The sequence below is a fragment of the Tetrao urogallus genome (genome assembly GCF_951394365.1).
Source record: "Tetrao urogallus genome assembly, chromosome: 5".
Classification (NCBI taxonomy): Eukaryota; Metazoa; Chordata; class Aves; order Galliformes; family Phasianidae; genus Tetrao; species Tetrao urogallus.
Window position 1 is genome coordinate 50589909 of NC_136818.1, and position 26208 is coordinate 50616116.

Here is a 26208-nt window from a genome sequence, read left to right on the forward strand (position 1 = left end):
GGCCAAAGGACTTCATGGATGGGAACATGGGTGCAGACATTAAGATACAAGGTAGGATTATTGGCACCCTATAGGTAGGTGGATTCTGGTTTAGAAGATAAAAGCTTTTGTTGCAAAGGAAATGTACAGATGAAGAAATGTGAGGAGGGGAGGGCAGTTGGGAGTGTGAAACAAGATTATGATTTGAATAAGAGAAGCAGGGGTAATTCAAAGATGCAGGATTGCATGTAAGTTTGTGAACAGAAGTGCTGTTTAAGAAAAGGTATGGAGATTTTGGAGAGGTGTGGAAAGACCTGGGGAAGGACGGGAATAAGGAATTAGAAGCAGCACAGGACCTATGCATTATCAGGTTCCAATGGCTAGAAGATGAAGTAACAGGTTATCAAACCAGCAATCACAAAAAGTGAGCTCGTGCTAAGAATTTTGATGCCAAAACTGACTTAAGAGTGTGGAAGGCTATAGAAATAATGCTGAGAGTATTTCATAATCAATACTTCCGAGTATTAACCTTCAGAGTCATTTGAATGCTTTTGCTCCAACTTTACAGTAACAAAGTTAATAATAAAATTCATTTTCATGGAAGCTTTATGAAAGCAATCCGTCACATCAGTAGAAAAAAAAAAAAAAAGAGATGAATTTGCATGTTATGGCTGTTTCCTTGCTGCTGATAATGGAATGTCTTGGCCTCTCTCTTGTGCTCATTTTCTTGCTTCTCTGATCTCTCAGGGAGACAGTTTGCTTTGGTAATATCATAGGGGAAAAAAAACCCACCTTTTTGTGTTTTGCCTTTGTGTGTGTGTGTGTGTGTGTGTGTGTGTGTGTGTGTTGTTTTTCTGTGAGTTTAACTTGGCTCAGCTTCATGCAGGTTCAAAACACCAGAGAAGCACATGGCTGGGAGGGGAGATGGAGGAGAGAGCAGAGACTCCCAGTTGTGGGCACTGCACGAAATTTGTAGGTTGGCTTGAGCCATAACATGTAACTCTATCTCCAAGATTCTTCCATGTATTTTTCCAGTCATACTATTAATTGTAAAAAGACAAAGAAAAGAATTGCAAGTATGTAAAGTACTCAGCCACTTAAGGAATGGCTGCAGCAAACCAATCTTTGTTCAGTAGAACAAGAAAGTCAGCTGCTCCAAAACCTTCCTTCCCAGCCCTCTCTATGGGCTATAATCTGTCCACAGAGCCCCACCACCAAAGTTTGGATGGGAACCAAATAAATAATGAACCTTTAGGGCAAAAGTCAAGTCCATAAGCACCTATATTGTAAGGTATGCTACAGCTCCATTATACATAATTGGTGGGAAAACACCACTAACTTCAACAGTTAATTTAAAAAAAAAATAAAATGAACGTTTTATTAAACTGTGGTTTTGCCCAAGGCTGTTATATGAAAGCATAATTGCTACAAGCTGTTTTAGTGTCTGTTGGATTGTTTTTTTGAAAGTGATTTTTGTAATAAATTTCCAGTATGACATTGTTAAAATTGTTCCAGAAGTTCTTTGTGTTCCTCGCTGTTGTATTATCATTGTCATGTCAGACTTTAGAACACTTAATGTTATTGGCTCTGCACAATAGAGCCTTTGTTTTGCAATCAGCAGAACTATTTTTACCTTGCTTGTGACTACTGGACTAATGAGAATGGCTTCATGCATTTTGTAGTTTCCATTCCTCCAAAATGTGAGTGAAGGGAATAGCACTGACATGGAACTAACTTTGCGTTTGCTTAGATCACTCAAAGCTTAATGTTGCAACAAAAAGCAGCTAATAGCTGCAGATGTCTTGGTTGCATAATTATTTCAGAACTCAGTATATACAGCTATACATTAGAAAATAGGAAAATAGAAGCTCATCATAGCCATCTAGATCTAAGTACATTAGTCAAAGATTTTCTTGTTTCAAATGGTGTCAGATTATTATGGACTGCAAAGTCTGGATGACCTGAAAAGCTTGTTAGCTTTTCAGGATTTGTTTAAAATGAGTGGTACAAAACCAAGGTTTGGTATAATGCCATTTATACATTTTTTCATGGTTTGTTGAAGCTCTCCTTTGCTATATGTTCTAAGCATTTTTTACCTTAAGCAAACATTTAGATGATTTGTGCCACATAAAAATCTTCATTGCAAACAATAACATGAATATTACCAGCAGAGGAGCATGATTTTTAGAGAGGGGTGGAAATGCTATTTTAAAGTGAACAATAAGATTTCTGTACCATGAACTTAGCTGATGTTATACCTGGTCTGCAGTAATTGAAATGGATGAAATGCTGCTGTGAGGGGAAGTACACAGAGCACGGCTTGGGACTTCTGGCACCTCTGCAAAAGAGAGAACAACATAGGTAATTTTTCAAAGTATGTTTCATTTTCCTGTAAGAAACTGGTATATCACAAGGCCTATCAGAGATCTGGAAAAGTTTGACCTTTGGTATTATTCAGGAAAACTACATACTGTAAATACATGGGCTCAGTGCTGGTGCCTGGGACACCTGCCTGCTTACAAGAGGAGCCCTTCCTTCCCTTCCAGAGAGAGAAATAGTTTGGAAATGACTTGGTTAATAACCAGAGTTAGATTTAACATGCAAGGAAAATGCCTAAAAAAAAATAAAAATAATAAAAAAAAAATAAACAAGTATGGAGTATAGTTTTTACCCTATGATTCTATAGCAAAAGACAAAGAAAAGGCAGAAAGTACAAAAAGCACTCAGTGCAAGGTAAGAGGCAGTCACATGGTGAAGGAATCAGCAAAACTAATGTAGCTCAGATATTTTTTCACTGATTTAATCCAAGTTACATGTTTGTACATGTGCGCAAGAAACCTAAACAGCAAAACAGAGAAGCAGAACTGGTAGGAAAGATTATGAAGCTCAATTAAAATTGCAGTGGAAAAGCAGAGTAGAAAATAGTTGTTATGGCTGAAATACAGGCATTGAAGAATTAAAGAATTCAAGAAATTGCAAGGAAAGTGGTTGAGTACTGTTGCATATTAATGACTTGATAGAGAAATGGAAAGTAAGTATAGATAATTGTTCTGATTAAATAAATCTTGGCCAAAGACAGTAATGGTTCTCATAGAATATCCTGATCTAGATTTTGGTTTCAGAAAGCAGCATTATGGCAGACCTCATTGTAATGGTCGTGCTGTGACTCAAAAAAAAAGTTGGTTTGGAAAGCTGAAAGGTGTATGACATAGCTTTTGAATTTTTTTTTATAGTAAAGGTGCAACCATCTGGAAGCTGCACTCTAAGTGGAGAGGAACAGCAGTAGCTCTCAGCAAATGAATAATCACTTGAAAAAAGCTCCTCAAGAATTTTTTTTTTTTGTTAAATTTTGACTGACCAACTACAAAAGCTGTAACTGAAAAATTCATTGTATGAATATTATTAAGAGTGGTCAGGAGTCAGGCTGATTAGACTTTACAAGAAAAAATTAGAAATTCCTTAGCTGTTTAAAAAAGAAAGAAAGAAAGAAAATGAGGCTGCCTTCAGTAAGAATTTTACTGATTTTAAAAGATACTGTAGGTCCTAAATCAATAGGAGTTCTGGTATAGAAATGGAGGATTCCACAACCAAATTGGAAGCAAAACTCATACAGATTAGTACAATTGAACTGGTGGGAATAACAGTCTTTATCCCTGAACTCTGAAGAACTGGCACATGAAATTACAGGGCTAGTAACAATAACTTTAAATCAATTTCAAGTCAGAGTGGTACTTTAGATTCAAATACCAAACATAATTGCTATACTTCAAGTGGAGGAAGTGGCCCGAGCAACTATAAGCCTTTTTGTCTTAACTGAAAAGAGCACAGAGCCCTGGAAGAGAACTTGAAGCAAAGAGTATTTGAAGTTGTGGAGGTAAGGGTCCAATTAGCAGGAAAAAATCTGAAATTTACTCTAGAAGATAAGTGTTAAAGCTCTTTCATAAAATAATGGACTTCTACAGAAAGGAAAATATCTCACTCTATTCACTCTGGATTTAAGAAGAACATTTGATGATGTGCCATATGGGGAATCAGTACTTTTGATGAAGAGAATAAAAGTTAGCACAAGGCTGGTATGATGATGAGGAAGATATGGCAGGGAATGCTGAAGGGGCATTGGCTGTTGGGCCCAGTTGTCTGTGATGAAGTTGTTAGGATCCAAATAAGCACCAAGAGCATGTTAAAGACATGTTGCTAACTAGAGCATCATTTAGTACCAAATGACTTTAAAAAAAAAATAGAGTTACTCTTTAAGAATTTATGCTACATGTTCAAGCATATCAGTCGTGTGACAGAAACAGACAATCCTCAAGGGCATCAGACTATTGCACAAACATGAACCATTATGGCAAGAAAGATGGATAGAATCTTATGGTGGGAACCGACCCATCTGCCCTTAGTAGAAATTTTCAGTGCTAACAAATGGGAGCAAGGCACCCAATCTCCAGTAATTTGCATAACAACTGAAAGAGTCCCTCAATGTTACTAGCTGAACTATACCTGATCTCTACTTTGTATGCATTACAGAGACAAATGTTAATTCTGAACCAATGAATATACATAGTATCTTGAAATAATTCAAAGATTAACTGGAAGTTATATATCAATCACATATTAATTCACAATCTGAACAATACTTACTTGGCAGAACTAAGGGCTTTTGGAGCGAAGACCTGAAATAAACACAGAAATTACAAAAGGTCTGAGGGAAACCTTTCTCTGAAAGTATTAAAATTGCCTATATGAAGCTAGCAATGGTAGAATGTGTTCCAGCTCACCTTTGTCCATGGAGAGATAAGACCCAAATTCAGGTATTTTAGAACTCATCTCCCACTAGTATTGACTATCAGTAATTTAACATCTGATTTAAACCTCTATTGCTTAATCAGAGGTTATAGCTTTCCCTGATTTTTGGTGGCAGTTACAGTGTTTTGATGCATTTGCCACATTTGATTTTTTTTTTGCTGCTGGGAGTTTTCAAGAAATTTGAGTTTTAAAAAACAAGAAGGTTATAAAGAAAAAGAAGGCTCTCCTTTGAATTTTCCCCATCTGTGTTCAGACTGACGAAAAGGAGTTGGTGCACTGAAATATTCAGAAGATGATGGAAAAGGCTTTTACTTTGAGGTACCACTCGGAAGAGGTGGAAGTGGGAACTCAAGGCCGGAACCTCGTCGTCGTTCTGCTGCTGTAGGTTTCTCTGTAATTTGAAAAAGACAAATCAGAGTCAGCATTTCTTTAGAAATATTGTCCAAAGTAAGGCAGTCTCAGTAGATGAGGTGCAGCAGTGGGGCTGCAGTTACCCTGTCAGTGTCAGGCAATGGGCCCAGCTGAGCTTTCGCCTCGAGGTGCTGCTGCCTGGCACAGATATTTTCTGCCTGTGTGAGGGACTGGCTCTTGCCAGGAGTCATCTCTGCATGAGGTGCTCCTTGCTGAGCTCAGAATGATGTGCTCATGCTTCCCCTCCCTTCCCACATCTCCACTTTGAGGACTATATGGCACATTGCTGCTGCATTATGTTGTGCCTTACGCTGCCAGTAACCTCAGAAGTTTTATTGTGGCTTCTTTTAGAGAACAATGATACTCAGTGCAACTAAGGCTGGCCAGATCCAGTTCTAAACTGCTAAAACCAACCTCTCCTAAAATAACGAGGATAAATTGGATGTGATGTTGTTTGTTTCTAAAAAGCAAAATAAATAATTTTGATAATGTCAACTTTTCTAAAGTAGTAGAGAAAATTTACCTTCATTTACAGTGAAGGTGTCTCTGCAAGGCAAGCATGGTTTCTGCAACAAAACACAAAGAATTCCAATATTATGTAGCATGTCACTGCATCACTTATACAGCAAATATCTTTTTATAGTTGTTGTTAACTAGTTTACATTTAGAACTGATGTTGTCCTGTGGGGATCAAGATAGAGGGGCATGGCCATTCTGAGAAGAGCCTCAGGCTGTATGGCAATGCAGCTTGGAGTTTTGTGAAGTAGATTTAGAAAGAATCCCAGTTTGTGGGGATGAATAGATGGACAGAATAAAAATTCAGAGATGAGTGCTTTCAGGCTTCTTTTTAAATTATTATCCCCTTGAATAATTTATAGTTCCTTCTAATCTCAAGTCCAGAAATGAAGAGTTCATCCCAAATACTTTTGAATCAAAATTTGAATATTTTCATCTTTGTTAATCTGTACATACAGATGTCTGAACCCCTTTCTCTTTCTTTACTAAAGCTCAGACTGCCAGTTCAGCCATCAGTAAAATCCCTCTCAGCATTCTCATTCATTTTTTTCCCTCCTTCCTATTTTAAATCAAGGATAATAAACTCTTAATTTCAAAACATGTTTCCAATTTAATTTAATTGGAAATTTCAACAGTTTCTCTCATTTTTTCCCACTGTAGGTTTTGGGATGTTTCTATAAAGATGAAATACTTCTTGAAAAAAACTGACTAATTGTGATAATATCCTATGTCTTTCTTGAGCTATCATTCTTAAAATAAATCCATGTGGTTTGTATGTAGGCCTATATATTTCAGAGATGTTTCTTAGTGGCCCACATTCCTTCTTATTTCTCATTTTAATTCAGTCCTTGCAGTATGTGTGTACTGTTACATTCAGGGGAGACTTATCACTTCCTACAGCTTCCTGAAAGGATGCTGTAGCATAGTGGGGGTCGGCCTCTTCTCCCAGATAATAGTAATAGGATGAGAGGTAACGGACTTAAGCTGTGCTAGTGGAGATTCAGGCTGGATATTAGGAAATGTTTCTTCTTGGAAAGAGAATGGTAGTGCATTGATACAGGCTGTCCAGGGAAGTGTTGAATCACCACCTCTGGAGGTGTTCAAGAAAAGTATAGGTGTTGCTCTGACTGATATGATGTAGACTGCTCACAGGCATTGACTGGTGGTTGGGCTGGATGATCTTATTGATTTTTCCAACCTCAATGATTCTATGATTGTAGGGTATCAAATCCAAACATTAATTTAATCTAAACATTTTTTTGCTTTAGCTTTCTCACTACTATTTAGTTCATGTAACTGCACCCATGTGTTTATTTTCATAGTGCCCTTGTACTTTTTCCTGTGCCTTTATGTTGTATCATAATTCATGATCAAATCAAGTTTGATCACATGTAAGGTTATCACTTAATTATGCAATTATAAATCAACTTACTGCTGGATTTACTGCATTAGAAGTTTTCTTTCTGTAAATTGGAGGGAGAAAAAAAAAAAACACATTGTTATTTAGCTGATACATGGAATTCATTTAGCAACTAAGCACGTGCATGCTATTGCTTCTGTATTTCGGTAAATGAACCAAGCCAACCAGCATTTGCCATCAGCAGCAGGCAGTGAAAGGCAATGGCACTGGGATACAAACAGCATTCCTCCAGAAATAATGAAAGAATAGCTTCCCTTCCCCTAAAGTCAGGGTATTCTTCATGAACTGCAATAAAAAGTTGTTCCTGAATTATGATTGCCACAGACCAGGTTAGGAGTTGACTCCCAGTACAGCCAATATTAATTAGCCCTACCCTCAAAGAAGTAGTTTTCTCATTATTTTTACTCACAGAGCCCTTGGTAATGGAGATGGAGCTGTTCCAGTATGAAACTTAGATTCTTGTGTATTATTGAAGCTATGATCTAGAAAAAGATACGAAATATTTAGTATGCAATATTAGCTCTGTCTGAGTAGTAGCTTTTCCTCACTACATTTCAGTGTTAACGTATCAGAAGTGGAAAAAAAAAATAGCCAATGGTTTAATTTTCTTGACATGTTTTCACTCTGATTGTATTAGAAAACAGTTCAGGAGTATTTCTTACTTGTTGCTGACTGATACAAATAACATTTACAGTGACACACTTCACTGCATGGTATGCTAAGGTCACCAGTGACATATTGACAACAAATCCTGCTCCTATCACCATGTTTACAGTACAGAATACTTACTTTCATCATTATTGTTTGCTTCATGGTCCTGTAATGGAAAAGTATGTTAGATATGACAAGAAGCAATTAAATAAAGTGGGAAGTGCATAAGTTCTGTGATTGCAATCTGTAGTAATTTTTAACTACATATTTGTATAGAGAGCATATAGCATCCAGGATATTTTTCATAGCTTCTTCTAGGGTATTTGAAAAAATTAGCAAGTCAATTAATTTTGAATGTTATAAACTTAGGCTTTCATAGAGTATGGATAAAATTGGCCCCGAATTTTGCAGTGAGATCTTTTGGTTCATGTTTCATTTCTGAAATTGAAAGCTAAAATTTCGCAGCAGACATTTTGCACTGAACTGACAGTAGTGAGCAGGCTCACTTTTCACCATCCTAGAACTCAAGCAATCCAACTCGTTTTGTAGTTTCTTTTCTAGATGCTTTCTGTTGGCACCCAGGTACTGTCCTTTAGGGGAGACTCCTTAAAGGCGTACTATGAAAAGTACAATTCAAAGAGGCATGAGTTGTTCATTTTTCCATTTTCATCCACCAGATTAATGGCTTTTCACTAATGTTGGTTACAAACATATTCATTCTCTGGTTGGAGAAATGTGATCCTCCCAGTCCTCCTGAATGCAATTCCGTTGGGGACGGCATTTTCAAGTGATAGCGTTTATTACTAATGAATTTGCTTCAGATTGGGCAAAATAACCCATTGCTACTGAAAGTTCTTGGAGTATAGCTTTTTTTTTTTTTTTTTTTTTTTTTTTTTTTAAGTACAGGAAGTTATTTTTTTGGACTTTAAGCTATTTTGGGTTTTTTCTTAGACCAACACAGATGTCCAATGTACCTCTTCTATCCAAAAGAAGAATAGCGACAATTACAATATTGGATCAATCTAACATCCAAAGTTCCAAAGTTATTTGTTTCTGTTATTTAATTCAGATAATAAGACTGAAAGAATAGAAAAAAAATTAAGTTTAGCACACTCTTTAAATGGGCACATTACTCACTGTTTTTGTATGAAGGCGATTTCTGGGGAGAGGCAAAATATTCCTGGAAAAATACAGTAAGTTAAGTAGGATTTTTATTTGTTTTGTTTGATTGTTTAACTTAAATATATATTTCAAGATCTAGAGAGGAGACTTGAAGAAAATAGCTGCAAGTATACACCACCATGGTAGCTGTGATGCTCTGCCCTATAGAGGAACCCTACTAGAAGAGCTTCTAGTCCTGGAATTTGGTTCCCCTGCAGCTATGCTCAGGGGACCCAAACATTGTAACAGTGTTGTGCATAACATCTACTCTTCCTTGGGCGTATGGCCTACTTGGTAGAGTGATGGCCTAGGAGTGAGACAATGTCTTGTTTTCCAAGCAGCTTCCTATATTTCTGGGTACAGAGGAATGAAAGACTGCATGCTTAACTTTTTTTCCTTCTTACTAATTTTCTTCTAGAAACTTGGAATATAAATCACAGATTTACCAACTTTATACAAGCAATCCTGCACCGTATCCACTACAAAAATGTCTTGTTTGCAAGGGCACAGAAGCTGGTAATAGGACTTGAAAGTGATTTGCAGAGATGTTTTACCCCTGCATTGACTCCTAAGGGAATATTCAAGAAAATAGTGCCTATTTGGCAAGCTGGCTTCAGTACAGAAGTTGATGAGGAACTTTTGTTCTCAGTTTGCCCCAACATCCCTAGCTATTTGCAAATCCTGGTTACTGCTTATTGTCCAAATGCTACATAATAGGTAGAGATCAGAAAATTTTATCTCCACTCTTATTTGTTATTAATATAAACTGCTGTCAACTTACCTGGAAGCGTCCAGCTTAGGTGACTCTCTGGTCATGCTGTGCATGTGCGAGTTCTCTGCATTCTGAACACGTGTAGCAGGAAGTGGTTTAGTGAACCTAATAGTAAAATGTGAATTGAGGAAAGAAAATCACATATAACAATAGTGAATAGAAAAGGTGACCACCCTTCTCCTGCTCTGTCCCTTAAAAATTCTATAAATTACCCTTACGTATAAAAAGAAATACTACTTATTATGTTAGGGTAATTGAAATTAACATAGAAATGGATGATAATTTTTGCGTAGATATTTTAAAAAGAATTATTAAGCATATCATATCCAGATGAGAAAATACATTTTCTGACAAACATTAAATAGTATACAGACACTCATAGTAAGAGATTACCTGGTTACAGGTGGTGGTGAAAGTTCTTCCTTTAAGAGAAAAAACACAGAATTGTTTGGTTGTATTTTGATTTCATCAAAAGCATTTATATGATCATATTTATATTATCATAGCAATATCTTATTTTTATGTTGTAGTGTTGCTTCTGGTAGAACTCTGCCTGGTGATGTGCTTGAGGATGGTAGGAAGCCACCACCAATAGTCTGGCAAGCCCTGAACACGCTGGTGTGGCCATGTGTCATATCAGAACCAGCAAGCAGGGAGAAAATTACTGTGTCAGAACTGTCATTACTCCTTCGCCTGCAACTGTGCTTCTATAGAGAGCGTTCTCTTAAGCTGCTGCTTCCCAGATCCAATTGCTATCACATAGGACTAGAAATTTCAACCCCTTCCCAATTATTCTGTTTGGCAGACATTTTGAATTGGTTTGCCAACTTTTCTGTGAAGGAAGTGTCAAAGTGCGAAGTGAAAACAGATTTGCTCATTTTCCCCCTTTCAAAGATTGATTTTATATGCACGTACACTCTACAACCACATGTTGCCCACAGGGTACAAGAATCAAACTAAAGGAAAATCTTACCTCTTCTTCAGGAACCTCGTACACTTCTGTAGGACAGGGAAGAAAAATCAAGTCCTTTGGTTAGCAAAAGTACACTACATGTTACCAGAAAAAACTGAACAATTTTTATCAACTCTATTTTGTGTCTGGAAAAGTAACTTGGGGAACTTGTCCCTGCCTCCTGGTTCTGTCTCCTAAACCCTCAGGCAGCCACAGCCCTGCTGCTCTTGAAATAACAGAGAACTACAGGAAGAGTCCCAGAAAGTGGGATAAACAGTCACTGTATAAAAGAGCCTTTTCTCCACCCTTACTAAATCCCCCCCACCCCAGCCTCTCAAAAAGCAAGACAAATCCCATTTCTTGCAAGCCTGAGATAGTTTGGAAAGATGTGTTATCACACCTGTGATAGTGTTTAGCCTTTCCCTGACTCAGGGAGGAAGAGATCAGGTAAATCATGAAATCCAGACATTCATTTCTGTTACATGTCCATCCTTGAGCTCCATCCTACAGAAGTACTGCAATTCACAGGTACTAAAAGAAAATCATCATCGTCCTTACTTATGCCCCATTATTCAATGGAAATTCAATTTTATGTCAATCCTCATTGCTTTTATTGCTCTGAAAAGTATCCATGTTCCCACCAGGGGGAGATGTTTTATTTTTTTTTAGAAACATCTGTCTGCAGTTAGCTGTTGCTTAACACTAATTTATAGAAAGTCTAACATAGAAAATAGCATTTAAAATGTCTAAGAAGCATGCCACAAATCCTCAGGTCATTTGTAAGAAACTTTTATAGTTTATGACTTGAATGCATTCTGTTCAATGCCAAGCAATTACTGACATATTCAAGGATACAAAACAACTTCAGTGAGCATAGCTAAGCAAGTATGCACATACTTACAAAAGCAAACTGATTCTTACATTTGCTTCTTTTTTCCCCTTTTTCCAAGTAAATTGCTCTTTACAGAACTTAGACAGGAACATTGTAATCACAGGGCACACAACACATCAGCCTACACAGAATTTTTCTCATATTGAATCTTGATGTGATTTTAAAATATTGAATCTTGTTTCCTCTGGTGAAATGAGATTAATAGCATTCCAAATCCTATAACTGTTTTTGCTGTATTGATCAATTTGTGTTCCTTTAGACCAGAAGTCTAAGAATAAATTAGGTTGGGGCAAATGAATAAAACTAGAACAAGTCGTGCTTAAAGCAGATTTACCATCTAAACCAGGCAAAACAAATGGTAGAGCACTGAAAAATAGAAAGGGCATTTTTTTTTTTTTTTAATTTCTGATATGTATTACATGGTTTCTGTTGGGAATACATCAATCATAACTTAATATTTCTCAGCCTTTGGTTATTTTGTTTCAACACCAATACAAACTCCACATACCTTGCATGTCAGAAGCAAGAGAGAGCTTTGTAGGAGTAGGGAGAGCTGATTTTGTGGGTGGCTTCATAAATCTGTTCACAGGAGCTGAAAATATAATTTACATAATATATACACATACTTGTGTGTGTATATATATATATATATATATATATATATATATAAAGATACCTGTGTGTATGTGTAAAGATACACATATGCATATGTAATTTAGAAATAAATTACTATTACAATAAGAACAGACACTAAGCAGGTGCGAATGATGGCCCTGAACAAATTAACTGAGGCAGGATACAGTTCTCATTTTAAAAGGGAAACATCGCTCAGTATTCATGCCTTGATAAATAGGTCTGATACTGCCATTTATGTCAGAGAGCAGAATTAAGCACTCTTCTGTTTACTTTCACCTTTGGACTGTGATAATTTAACTCTCCAGCTAAATGTACTTAAAATACAGAAGTAGAAAATTAATCAAAGTGTCTTTATTTACTGCAGATCTAAAAAGGCTTGTTCTTGTTTCCCTTGGCACTTCAGCTGACAGAATTTTAATGCTGTGGCTCCCTTGGTTAAGGAGATCACACACCATGAAAAGCTTCCTGATTGTACCAGGGATGGACTTTGAACTCACTGAGTGAGAGAGCAAGAATTATATACAAGTTCTGCGCCTTATCACAGGCCAAAGGAACCAACTGCCTCTTTGCAAGTTCTTTAACAGCTGCACCTCCACTCCCTGAATGCTAGAAACAACCATAAATGTGATTCATTTTTTTCCCCCCACCGTTGTTTCTAACAAAGTAATAAACAATTAGCTTAAATGTCTAAAACTCACGTTTTACAGGTAGCGGTGCGCTGCTTTCTGTGGGTTCAATATAGTTATCATCATTGTCGACTGGCACAATGTAATTATCCTACAAGAAACACAGGACAAAAAAAGTCTACCAGTTAAACCTCCATTACATCAGTGAACTGTTGCTCACAGTATCTGCTATTACACAGCGACTGCTGCTACAGACGTTTATCATTATGTACGGATAGGATTCCCAAGACTGAAAACCCTTTACCAAACAATCCCAGTTCTGGACTGGTTGATAAAGCCCTCACTTCCCTTTGGTCCCAGAGTAGTGTTTGAGGTTGTCCTCTCCCCTCATTGCCTGCAACTTGTGGGCAGTTATCCACTAATAACCTGCATGGCACTTACAGATCACTGTTTGTGATGTATCAAATATTTTGTACCACAGAGGCTAATAAGGACACCAGCTTTTGGCATTGCAATGTAGTCTACTAGGGTCAGTCATTTAAACTGTCAGAATATGTTTGTGCACACATACACATAAATGTTACCTCATCATCACTGCACTCCCTTGGCTTTGGTGGTAATTTTGGTTTTGCAGCAGGAGATGGCAGGGATGGCTTGGATGGTTTCTTTGGTCTGGGCAAGGCTGAACTGGGTGTGCTTGGAAGAGGTTTGTTGATGGGAGGAAGCTGATGGTGGCTGTTGCGATTGTCTTTTAAATATGGAAGAAAAATAATTTTAGTCAAAATTGCTCATTAGCCTCTAGACAGTATTTTGCTACCTATGCAAATAAGTCTGTACTGTGGTTGCAACTAGGGAAAAAGGCAGACCTGAGCGTCTGCAGGTCCTGACAGTGAGATCCATGTACCAAGTGGTCCCATTTATTCCTCTGGGTAGCGATCCAGTGCTCCAGAGCAGGTTGCAGTCTGCCCAGACATTGACTGTTGTACAAACAACTGCTTAACTCTTGGGGAAAAAGTGGTGGCCAGGCGTTATGGTTTATTAGTTAGCATATCCTGTGCCAGCTAGTGAAAAAAAGTGTGAAAGAACTTATCTGACATACAGGAAATAAGAGAGCAAAGGGTAGGACTGAAACAAATTATGCCAGGTCCTCTACAGTGTCATTTTAGAAATCTCTCCTACACAAAGAATATGAAGGTGGACTGTTTATGAGCTTCTGGAAGTCCATATATGGCATTACAGAACTTTGGTCATTTTTCTGTATCCAATAGCAGTCTGAACAGCAGCCATCATGCTGATGCTTCTTTTCCTAATGGTCCAAATCTTTGCCTAACAAAAGGTCACTTTCATTCATGTCTGTGCCACCTGCTTATGAAAAAAATCCAAGTACAAAGAAAGAAAGCTTTTATGATAGATTGGTTTAAGTTAAACTTTGCTTCATCCTGTTTTTTCAAGATATTTATCCTCAGTAATAATCTTGAAGGAAAATACAGAATGAATATTTGGGCTGCTTTTTTTTTCTTAAACTGATTTTGGAATGACTGCAATAAGGATTAAGTATGGTCTCAGGTTAAGTCTTATGTTTTTAATCTTCAAAATGAACTCTCACACTACAAATGCAAAGGAGCAAGGAGTTAACTTGGTGACATTTCTCATACTTTTGCTTGAGTTCTGTGGTTATTAGATGCTTGCCGAATTCTCTAGGATGTTATATTACAACTCTAAGCATTTCTAGCAGCAGTACTAACCTGTTTCATGCTGTAATAAGAAATCATATCATCTGAAAGCTCAAGATCTGATTGTCAGAATTAAAAGCAAACTTCAACTGAAAGTATACGGTGGCCCACTTGAAGCTACTTCTCTCTTTGTACTAGTAAATAAGCAATTATCAAGCTGATGTAGCCAACTTTTCCATACCTACCTGCATATTCACCTCTAGAAATAGGGAATGAGGAGGGAATCTTCTTTTTTTCCTGTTCACTTGGAGGTGGTTCGTAGCTGTCATCAGGATTCTCCTCACTGGGGACCACATACATCTCAGAGTCAGAGTGACCATCTGGATTTTCATAATCACTGTCCTAGAAAGACAGAACTTCCTATTTCTCACTTCGTAACACACTTACCACTTCATAGCGGAATATGACACAAATATCCTTGCAGGAGTGCAATTAACTAAATTACGAGAACACATCCCTGAAAGGTCAAGTTATCCTCTCTAAACAAGTAGGCATTTCAGCCCGTTCCCCCTCTCAGGAAGGAAATAGGTCACCTCAGGGTGACACTTGTATGGTATGGCAATTACTTTATGTGGCACAGGACCATGACTTGCTGCATTCTAACACTCTCTGAAATTTTATCATAAAAATCTCATTTTTAGAAAGAAAAGTCCTCTTTAGAGTACAAGATCCTAGTTTCAAAATTGTTCAGTTTGAGAAGTCAGTCGCATTAACAATATTCGTTCATTAGTTCATAGCTATCCCTGACAGCATTTCTCACATGTAACTAAGTTGAACATGAAAAAAACTAAGGTAGCCAAGAGAATAAATAATGCAGATGTAATAACACTACTGAAAGGTTATCTTGTGTAAGTTAAACAAGAATCAGATGACTCAAAACTAAATATTTATTATTGCTTGTGCTGAACTTGTAGCTACAGTGACCTCCTACACTACCCCAAGAGATGTACTTACAAAGTCATCTGACCATTGTTCCTCTTCATTGTCTGCATGTTCTAAACCAAGCATAGAGTTACTTAAGGAGGTGGAATAGTGAACATAAATGTTTATCTTAAGCATAGATAGAAAAAGAAAAAAAAAGCAACCCCAAACCTACATATTCAATTAAAAAAAGAAGTGACATTTTCTTAAATGGTTCATGTATCACATTAATAGTACCAAGAAATTCTGTTAGTTAGTTTTCCCCCCATTTACTTTTACATTACTGTTTCTGTTAGAGACAAACTGGTTCTGAATTCTCTTCTACCTATAGAGCAGCCTACATGTAGAAACCTGATAAATGCCAATTTTCAAAGAACTTGTTACTTTTAACTCATATTGGGAAAACTTCTCATGCCTTTCTTGTCTCTCATTTTATGTGTGAGCTACTTTCAGGGCTATTGGTAACAGTATGCTGGAAATGTATAACTGAGATGCTGTTAGGTATATAGGTACCAAGTATACACAGACATGCAGTTCAAATTCCCAGTAATCCAGATTTACCTGAAGCATAATCCCTTTGTGGTAGTCTTGGAGGAGGTTTTTTTTTTAGCCTGTAAATGATAATAATTGAAGTTAAGATCTAATAAGCAATATTCACTAGAAAGAAATATTAGCCAGGCACACAAAGAAAGCCAGTAACAAAAGATACCTGCAGAAATACAGATTATTGTCAGAGATGCTTAGCAAATAGCTACAGGAGAATGCTTTGAGAAGCTAGAAACAGATAAGAAATTAGAATCTAATCTGAGATTCTTTTCCTAAGAACGTGTTTTAAAAGAACAGCTTCCTTGACCACTCACAATCCTCTCCATTTCCAGGCAGAAACTGATAACAAAGATGTGCATGCATTCGACGCCTATCTTGAGATCAAAATCTGTTTAAGCTCACAGTTTCCTAAGACTAAGGCATAAGAAAGTGGTGATTACTCTTCAGCTATGTTCTATAAATACCACTGTGCATGAACTTTATTTTCTGACTGGTTTTAAAACGTATACCAGATCTCTCAGGGCCAGAATCCGATTCTGTTTCCACTTGCTATTACATTATGGTGTTATGCTCCTGTTTAGGTAAATACTATTACAATGGTATTTGCAGTATCAAGGGACTCAAAATATAGTTTGTAGAAGTGCTGAAAGGATTTTTGTGGCTATACATATGTATATATGTCTATTTGTGTTTGCTCAATTGCAGCCACCCAGAGAAGAAACCAGATTACATAGTCTGTATATCAATTATTTCATTAGTGTTCTAGCATTACCCTAAAATAAAGAAATAAATAAATAAAAAAAGAGTTTTTGTTCACAATCAAAACAGATGATGCAGGTATGACGTTAGAGGTCAGACTGATGTATCTGAAGCAAAAACAACTCTGTTTTTTGTAGCAGAGTAAAACAATACAATTTACATTAAAAGAACCCTTCACAGAGATTTCTGAACACAGACAGCTTCCCTGATGAGACCTCACCATATTACTACAACTTCCTCAGTGGCTTTAATTGTTCTTTAATCACACCCCAACAAGGAATTTCTTTGATGTTACACGTGCAAAAACAGACAAATTTACAAATCACCAACCTCCATAAAGAACTTAATGTTTTCTTGTGACCTCTGAGCAATGCAATGTCTATAAATTTTACTTTACTGAGAGATTTAACAGTCAATATTTAAGTCTCAAGCATGGTGCCTAGCTGTCAATGACCAGATGACCACATTAACTTGGGGTGGTGGCACACCAGCACTAATGCATCCATGTACAAAACTCTTACTATCTTTTATCAGAAGAGTTTTGGCTGTTGTGTTGAATTTGTGAGACTTGGATGCTCAGATGGTCACAAAAAAATGCTCGTGTATGAATCAATGAGTGAATGGTATAGTCACTACTAAAGCTAAAAAAAAATTAATATATATGTTATATTCATATATATATATTCATATATATTCATATTATATAATATATATAATATAGTTATATATTTATTATATATAGTGTGTATATATGTATATAATAGAAATATAATAAAAATGTATATATATATGTATATATATAATGGATATACGTGTGTGTGTGTGTGTGTATATATATATATATATACATATACATACATATATATATATAGGATCCCAGCACATTATTTCAGAGTATTTATCCATTTTTGCTCATTACTAAACTATTTAAAGACCTCTTCTTCCTTCTAGTCTTTAGCTTCCCATAGCACAAATAAACTTAGTGTACAAACAGTCTAGGAGAAAGCATTCTCAACAGTACTGCTGCTGTGTTTGTCCAGGTTAGCACAGGCATGTTAGAATGAAAAATCCAGGGCCACTGCCAGGGCAGATCTTGAGTCTTCAAGAGGGCAGATCAAAATCTAGTCAAGTACTAGTGATGTGTCTATCCTGAGTTGTTCAGAGACAGTGGATGCTTGAAAAATAATGGAACTAAAGCAAGTAAGAGGCTCTCTGGGCCACAGCGTGAAGCATGTGGCCTAAGCCACATTACATATTTTCAAACTGCTAAGCAAAAACTTCAGCACTGTGTCCCAGGCCCTGCAAATCCTGGCAATGACCCTGACAGAAAATGTAAATATGTTACAACAAAAGCATACAAAGCACAGAACAGAGCTGTGTGTCTCAGCAACCTAACATGCCATTGTGCAGATCTGAATTAGCATACCGATCCCAAGTATCTTTCCCAGTTTTGCAAATTAAGGCCACTTGTTCATTTTGGAACCTGAATGTCAATAGAAGAGAAGAAATCATGTTTCTGTCACAACACTGAGGTAGTTCACAGCCACATCTGTACGTGTTAGAATCATTTCAAACTCATATCCATTTTGATTATTCCCATCAAACCAGAACGGATTATTAAGTGCCAGAACTGAAACCTAGATTTCCTTTGAAGTCAACTGGAGCTTTGCTTCATGTGAGCCATCATTTCACCCAGTGAGCAAACCACAGTGCAAGCTGAGAAGAGAATCCCTACACCAAGGAGCTGACACCTTCCTATTTCAGATACTGATGCATTTGTACACAAATGCTGGCAGAGCAGCAATTGACTCACTCTGTCCTGTTCCTCTGAATTTAACAAAGGACTGATAGAACCAAATGCCATCCACGTGAAAATACATTTTTAAGTAGAAAAGAGGATGATTTCCTAACGTATCTTGTAACAGTAATAACAAGTTATAGTAAATGCAATTTCCAAATGAAATATTCTGGTGGTACCTAGGTCTGCACTTCAGTTACAGATGGTAGACCACCTCTGCGCAGGCTTTAATAGAAAACAATTAATTCAAGTTTCCATAGAGCATAATAGGGCCAGTATTTTCTATTGAATTTTAGGGAAATAAATTATCATCGACAGAATTTGAAATACATATGAAAAATTTCATTTCCAAAGATCTCCTTAAAATCCAATTGCATTTTTGATAGTATGTTAATGGATGTTTTAAAACCAATGTAACATCTTACTATATTACTACATTAACTTCAACAAATAACTGGATAGCATTTGAGGCATTTCATTTAATTGGGTCTGAATGCTACTCACACAAACGCAGATTGCACTGCACACTGATTTTTAGCAAATAAATTATTTTGAGAGCAAAATGTATTCTGAGATTTGCCCTTTGCAGCATGCCAAGATTGATCCAGCAAAGCATATAGGCACATGCTTAATTTTACTCATGTAAGGAATCCTCTGGGAATGGCTGCTTCAAGTTAATCACACATTTTGTGTTTCCCTGCATTACATGAAGAATTTAAAAGTTGTCTGTAGTAAAAGTTTGGGGTTTTTTTGCTCTAACAACGCTTTCTTACAAACTACAATCAGAAAAGCAACAAAATATACATAGCAGTAGTGCTTTATGTAAAGGACTAAATTCTCCTTCAGACTTAATTACTCACTGGTGTATTTGCTCACTTCCCCTGCTAATAAGAAGTGACTACAGACTGCTCATTTACAAGAGCCCTTAACTTCTGCTGTTAGCACAGAGCCTACCCACTTCATAGGGAATGTTTTATTCCAGCTAGAACTTACAAAAATTGTATTGCCATGTGCCCCATTCTTTATTCAACTTTGGCTAAAACCTATTGCTTCTTCTTCAGCTTGAACATAGTAATCCTCTTTGACATCATGATCTACTCAGCAGCTGGGGCTCCAGTATTGTAAACAGGGCAAGCAGGTGAATGGCGGCCTGTGAGCAATATTTGTATTGCTGCTGTCAGAACACTTCAAGTTTGACTGGGGAATAAACAACAGGACCTTCTAAGCAATGAAGGAATTATCTGCAGGTTTTTTTTCCTTGTTACCACATCTGTTCAGGCAGCTTCCCACAAAACTTTAAGCAGTGTGGATGGTAGACATCCATGGTAGACAGGTGGACTCCTGTTCCCCTGCATCTTAGAGCCAAACTAGGTTGCAGCGTGAGAATTTTGACTCAGGACTTCTATTACCTCTCTCCACCATCAAGAGTCAACTGAGATTTCAGAAGTGTCTCAACAAATGTCGTTAATAAATTAGTCAGCTTTCAAGACTACTTGTTCTTCCCAATTCAAAAGCAAAGACTTACAGTGTATGTGTTGCCAATGGCAGCTTTGGGTTTGCAATAACTAAGTACAGTGCTTGACTTCTTCCAAGTTTTCTCCACTACTAAGGTTTGAACTTGAGCCAAAGCAATTTATGTTTTTCCAGTTCATAGACAAAGTCCAAATCTGCATTTTTAAAGCAGTTTTTAATACTATTTTTCCTGCTTCAGTCACATTTGTGTCTTTGACATGTAATGAAAGAAATCATATAATTGACATAGAGGAAGTGATAAACTGGATGGCCACAGCTTTTATTTATTTATTTTTAATAGAAAAATCATCTATTAAAACTAAAATATCCCCCAAAGGGCACACAGGAGGAATACAGCCAATTCTTGTTCTGCAAAGCTTGGTGTCTCTTTATACATACCCTTATCGGTGTTATCAAATCATAGCTTTATTCTAAGTCTCATTATGCACTGGGTTAAAGATTTGAGTTCTTAAGTCACGTGCAAATGTGAGATTCTTTTTTATAGTAAGTTTTGAATTTCATAATTGCAGACGGGATTAATAGGACTCAGATGCAGTGTAGAGGATTCAAGAAGATTATTTTATATATATATATATATATACATATATATACACACATATATATAAATATATATTTATAAGTCTCAATTTGTATTCTCACAGCTGGAAGACGTGGAATCTGAGCTTTGTGCTGCAGTCATACATTAAGAGTTTTTAAGTCTGTTCTTTTCATGGATTTTTTTCTTTTTTTTAATCTTGAGAGAGTCAAAGAATTGTAGCATTATGCCAGCTACCTTGTATCTGGCATTTAACAATGGCACCTCTGACCTTCCCAGCTTCAGTTACATTTAGTTCTTGTTATTTTTCCCTTGTCCTTCCCTGAGAGTAAAAGGGGAAGAACGTGTAGTCAGAAGTACTGATGAACAGCAGAATTCGTGTCCAGGCAGCTAAAGACAATCAAGAATTCACACCGCATGACAGTGATTGAAATGAACAAAAGAGGATAAGTAATTAGAGGGAAAGATGTCTCAAGAATCTTACTAATATATCTAGTGTAACAATCAGAGCATGCCTATGGACAGAGGCAGAGCTGAGGTAGAGGCCTTAAGGAGGCTTGCAACCTAAGGTTTCTGTTGGGGGACTGCGTGCTGCTCCTGGAAGCACATCCCACCTCCTCTGCTTAGGAGAGCAGATGCCCCATAGACACCAACAGCTTTCCAGAGGTCTTGCACGGCCAAACTGGGCTAATCCCAACTGCCTCATATATATCTAAAATTGTTAAAATCATGTTTGTTCTCCTCCTCAAACTGAACTATCATGATCACTCTAAGAACAGTTTTAAGAAATATTTATACCTGTCTTTTATGTATGAGAACTGCATGTCTAGAATTTAACGTGGTCATCCTGGAGCACTGTAGATACTATGTACTAATAAACTTTTAGAAGTCCTTAGTACTCAATGGCTCATGTGAATAAAGACATCTGAATGAGGAAATCACATTGAAGTGGAAGTTCAGTGCAAATGAGTTTTGCATTAAGTGTGCTAAACAGCTTAAATAGATGTTTGACTGGAAACAGTGAATGGGGTATTCATCTGACAAGGATGCAGAATTACTGGAATTTCTACATATAAGACAAGTATATTTTATGATACTTCTGTTTACATGACATCAGTATTTATGCCGTTTAGCACTTTCTACTGAGATAAGGATGTTAGGTAATTTAGGTGATTGTTGTTCTAGGTGACTGATATACAGGAGAACATAACATTTTTATGGGAATTCTATGATGCCTGATCAGTTGGTTCAAGGCAGAACTCCAATTAAAGCTTAACTGCAGCAGGTAACTTAAACAGTGGCCTAAGGAAAAGCTACAATAATTCTCAAAACACAGACAACAAAAATGCATTTTATCTAAATACTGTTTTTCAGTGCTACAACACAACCTTCCTTTGGAGGCCAGTTCTACAGTTACTGTGGGAAGCTTTTAATAATGATGACATACTGCATGTCACAGTATGGAATGAATTTCTTTACATACACTGAAATATATCCTTCTAGCATAATGTGGTCCCATCACCACTAGTACAGTGTTATAGCACATTAATCTGACTTTTGCAAACAGAGAAAACTAGGAGTAACATTTCAAACTTACTTTTTGAATTTGTTTATTATCCCACTTTCATTTTTCTTGATATCGTGTACCATCTTTTGAAGCTTCCTGTAAAATGTTAAAAACCAGCATTAAGATTACCATGTAGTTGAATAATACAAATTAAGAAAAATACAGGAAATGTAAGCAATAATTTTTCATGCATCAAAAATGCTTTATGTATACACAGTAAGTAGTTCAGTTGCTAAAATTGTTTGTGTATGAAGGTTTCCTTCCTTTTTAACTGAGCTTTTTGTCATGATGTGTTATCCTTCTCCTTTATACAGTTCAGTGTGGTTTAAATCATCAGTCTAAGTAAATGCATCAAGAAAGGACACAATTGCCTAAGCTGATAGGTTAGAATATTTCAATATTAGCTCATTGTTCAGAGCTGACTTTACAATATTCCACAGCAATACGGGGAACCGATTGCTTTTCCCATTTAAAAGAGTCATTTTTAATCGATGGACATTTACCTAATTTACCTAATACAATGCTGAATATGTAATGGGGGGAGGAACAAATTCAAAATTCAAATTCAGCCTCAGAATCTGAAAAGCCATTGGAGTAGCTCCAACTCTCAGCTGTGAAAGCTCGTGACCTCAGTACTCCAGTACTTACATGAACTGATATCTGGAATCAAATATAGTTTTTACTCATCAGCTGCACTGACTTCATTGAAAATTTGTAATCAGGTCAATTTAAAGTTAATATCCCATTTTTGTTTTTTATTCAGCAGGTATCAGTTTCTAATGACTCTTACCCTTTTCATTTAGGGAAAACCGTTACTGAAATGAAGGCAATTTCAAGGAGCACTGATACAATTTATTGCAAAGCCTGATTTTTATAGTGAAACCTAATAGAAGGCTGAGCATCTTTAAAAAGTTCCTATTATTTTTTTTTTAGTTTCTTCATACAGTTTATGTTTGTCTTGTTACCTAAATTAAGGTATCCTGCATTACAGCCAAGATGAAAGTTTCATCTCAGCCAATAAAGAAGCAAAAAGAACTTTTAAAAATTCTGCTTTCTACTCTTTTCATCATGAATTGTCTATGCCAATCTCATCGTCTTGCCTCTCTCATCTCTGATAGAAAGTTAGACTACCAGACAAATGTTGGAGTCTCTGCTTACAAAGACAAATAAAAACAAAGTTTTCTTGCCATTATTTAAAGCTTTCTTTAAACTTGAAACCATAATATGCAGAAGGTTGAGTAACAAGTCAAGCTTTGGTTAAAAATAAAAAGAAGAAAAGCTACATTCCATCTCTGTTTTTGGCAATTGGAGCTCTTAAATATTAAAATAACTTTTTCAAAGAAAATTGGATTTAAAAGATAATGTCATGGCTCTGATACACAAAGGGTATTCCTAGAACCTAAATATTTGCATGACTTTCCTTGAAGAGCAATTCAACCTACTTCTTTTAGATTCTCAACTAATAAAAAGAAATGAGAACTGAAAAGTAATTTACTAACACGTGTAATTTTAATTCAAAGCTCACACTATTAATTTACAGCAAAAAGATATAACGCTAAGTACTGATATTAAAAATAATAATATTAAATTGTTTATAGATGTTGAAAAACAGTGCCCAGCAAAAATACTTAAAGCAATTTAATGCAATAAGGCACTACATCTATGAGGAAACCTGGGTGATATAATGAAATTCATTAAATCTGCAAATGTTGACTGAAGATCTCAGATCCTCTGCTTTTTTCTGTTATTTGTTTTTCCCTTTCCTCCCTAATAAATTCAGTTTCTGGTCATGCTTGAAATATCACAAATAACCATCTTCTACAGTTGACTGTTTCTGTTTTGTGCCCCAGCTGGCACCTGGCAGCGCCTATAAATGAAAAGTAATGAGGAATGAAAAGAATGAGAGGATATTTAAATGGTTTAGTTCTAGTTTGGGAAGAATAGTTGCTTGCAGGTGTTTGTGTCCTTTTTGAACAGTCTTGGCAGTCCTTCAGGAGAAATGCATGCAAGAATCTGTTGTTTTTCTTCTGGTATGTATGGCTTGATAAAGATAGATTTTTGGTTTGGCCCATTCTGTAGATTTAAATCTGAATGTTGCTTATTGTTAATCTCTGACATTCATAACTTTATTATGTAAAGTTATAAAGTAAAATAAAGTTATGGCATTATTCTGAAAAGAACAAAAAAGGAGAAAAGGTGTTTTCCCATGTAGCTGAACTGAAACAAAAGCTTATCTAGATTTGCTTATTCAAATTCCTGAAGTCGTTTAATTTTGTAAGTAAAAATTGTGATAAATTAGGGGATATCTAACACATGCTTGTTATTTCCTCATTTCTTAAAGTTGCATCGCTCTCACATGAGTTGCTGCAACACTTAGTTTGTTGCCCCGGACAGCTTGACTCAAACTGAGCCTGTGAGCACAAGCAGGTAACCAATGTGCTGTTACAGTGACGACTGTAGTAAGTCATCACATATGGATTATCTTCAGTTCAAGTGGGACACCATTTGAATCATTAAGTTGAACAAATTGCAAAAACCAGTTCAGTTAGTGAACAAAAGCTGAGTTTTCTTGATATGGAAGCTGATATGAACTTACAGATTGTAAGTTTTCCAACAATCTGTCTGACTGGTGATTTTAGAAGGACAGTAGAAAAGATGACAATCAGGTCGCAAAGTTGGAATCTCCTGATCTTAGGGGTCTGAAAGTCATTCCAGAACAATGAAGAAAACAAAGTATGGAAAATACACTGAGTATTTTGCATGGATCTATGCATCTGATTGGCTCTTACACTTTTTGTCTGTCTCTCAAATACTTTACCTAGGAAAAATAGCTCAAGAGGTTCCTTGAAGGAGGAATTGGACAGGACAGCCTTTGGACTATCTAGGACATGCAGTCCACCATGGCCCAATGTAGACAGCCTTTGTTTGCTTCAAATACAGAGCTATAACATAATTCACAGCACTTCTGAGTCAGGACCTTGTTAACAACTACTGCTTATTCTCCAGTTGTTCTCCTGGATTAACAGGTACTGGAAACATTTAAGAACCTCAGTCAGCTAATATTAAAAATTAAGATAAACAATGCTAGTTTTATCTTGCACGGCAGTTAAGATATTTAAGAGGTCAAAGCTTAAGAATTATTTCTTAACTACAATCACCAACTCTTCATTCAACTTTGGCTGAGACCTTCTTATGTAAAATTAGGCTTGCAGATAAAGCTGTATTCTGTGTCTGTTAATCTCTGAGAATACTTTTCAGCAATAGATATTCTGAGATTCAATTCAATTATGGTTAGATGGAACCCTTTGATCAGGAACTCAGTCTCACATAAAACAGGTTTTCAAACTTCTGCTGGTTATTGTTGGCATGCAAATGAGAAGTTAAAGAGTCTTGGCTCTAAGTGCATCTAAAAACTTTGTTTCTGGAAAATGTATTAGGAATATTGGAGGGAACAACAAATAAGACTATTCAATAAATCTTTCAGCTGTAAGCTGTTTTTTCTTCACTTTCATTTGTATTTTACAGCTTCATAACAGTGGGCAGTCAAGCCCACAGGTTGGGCCTGTTCCAGGTAATAACTCCCTGACAGCTAGAATTCCAACTATTCTAGTTACTAGATAAAGAAACTAAAATCTGAGAGACTCTAAATAGTTCTGGAATGACTTGGACTGTTAGGATGCTGAAGGTAGAGATCTTTTATCCTCTTTGTTGGAGCCTAACAAGAAGTGCTTGTAATTGATAGCAAAGTGTAAAGTGAAACAACATATATTTATGTAGTTAGCAGACAACATTTCCCAATAAATGGTTAGCTATTTGTTCTGGAAAGGGAATTTTGTTTGGGACTCTGTGAATATAACTGAAGTATTACTTGCTGAAGAGAAGTTACTCTAGTCTGGGTCTGTTCACAATGTCTTCATGCTCTCCTCTGGCTTTCTGGCTTCAGAGAATTTCACCAACATATTACTTTATTCTTGCTCTACACTTTTGACATAGA

At 36.5% G+C, this 26208-nt stretch overlaps 1 protein-coding gene across 1 annotated transcript in view; it reads right to left on the bottom strand.

Moving 5' to 3' along the window:
• The window catches only part of BLNK (B cell linker), a gene marked incomplete at its 3' end in the record, with an annotated part of 92507 nt that overhangs the window by 3414 nt on the left and 62885 nt on the right, over positions 1-26208 (bottom strand). Inside the window, exons 4-22 of the mRNA XM_079536363.1 lie at positions 22245-22310; positions 18208-18264; positions 16038-16087; positions 15510-15550; positions 14741-14897; positions 13407-13570; positions 12895-12973; positions 12069-12152; positions 10690-10715; positions 10110-10138; positions 9726-9821; positions 8921-8963; positions 7922-7949; positions 7542-7614; positions 7145-7175; positions 5720-5762; positions 5098-5176; positions 4621-4652; positions 2238-2317 (exon numbers count right to left, since the gene is read on the bottom strand). Coding sequence (XP_079392489.1) covers positions 2238-2317; positions 4621-4652; positions 5098-5176; positions 5720-5762; positions 7145-7175; positions 7542-7614; positions 7922-7949; positions 8921-8963; positions 9726-9821; positions 10110-10138; positions 10690-10715; positions 12069-12152; positions 12895-12973; positions 13407-13570; positions 14741-14897; positions 15510-15550; positions 16038-16087; positions 18208-18264; positions 22245-22310 — 1258 coding nt within the window. The remainder of the gene's footprint in view (positions 1-2237; positions 2318-4620; positions 4653-5097; positions 5177-5719; positions 5763-7144; positions 7176-7541; positions 7615-7921; positions 7950-8920; positions 8964-9725; positions 9822-10109; positions 10139-10689; positions 10716-12068; positions 12153-12894; positions 12974-13406; positions 13571-14740; positions 14898-15509; positions 15551-16037; positions 16088-18207; positions 18265-22244; positions 22311-26208) is intronic.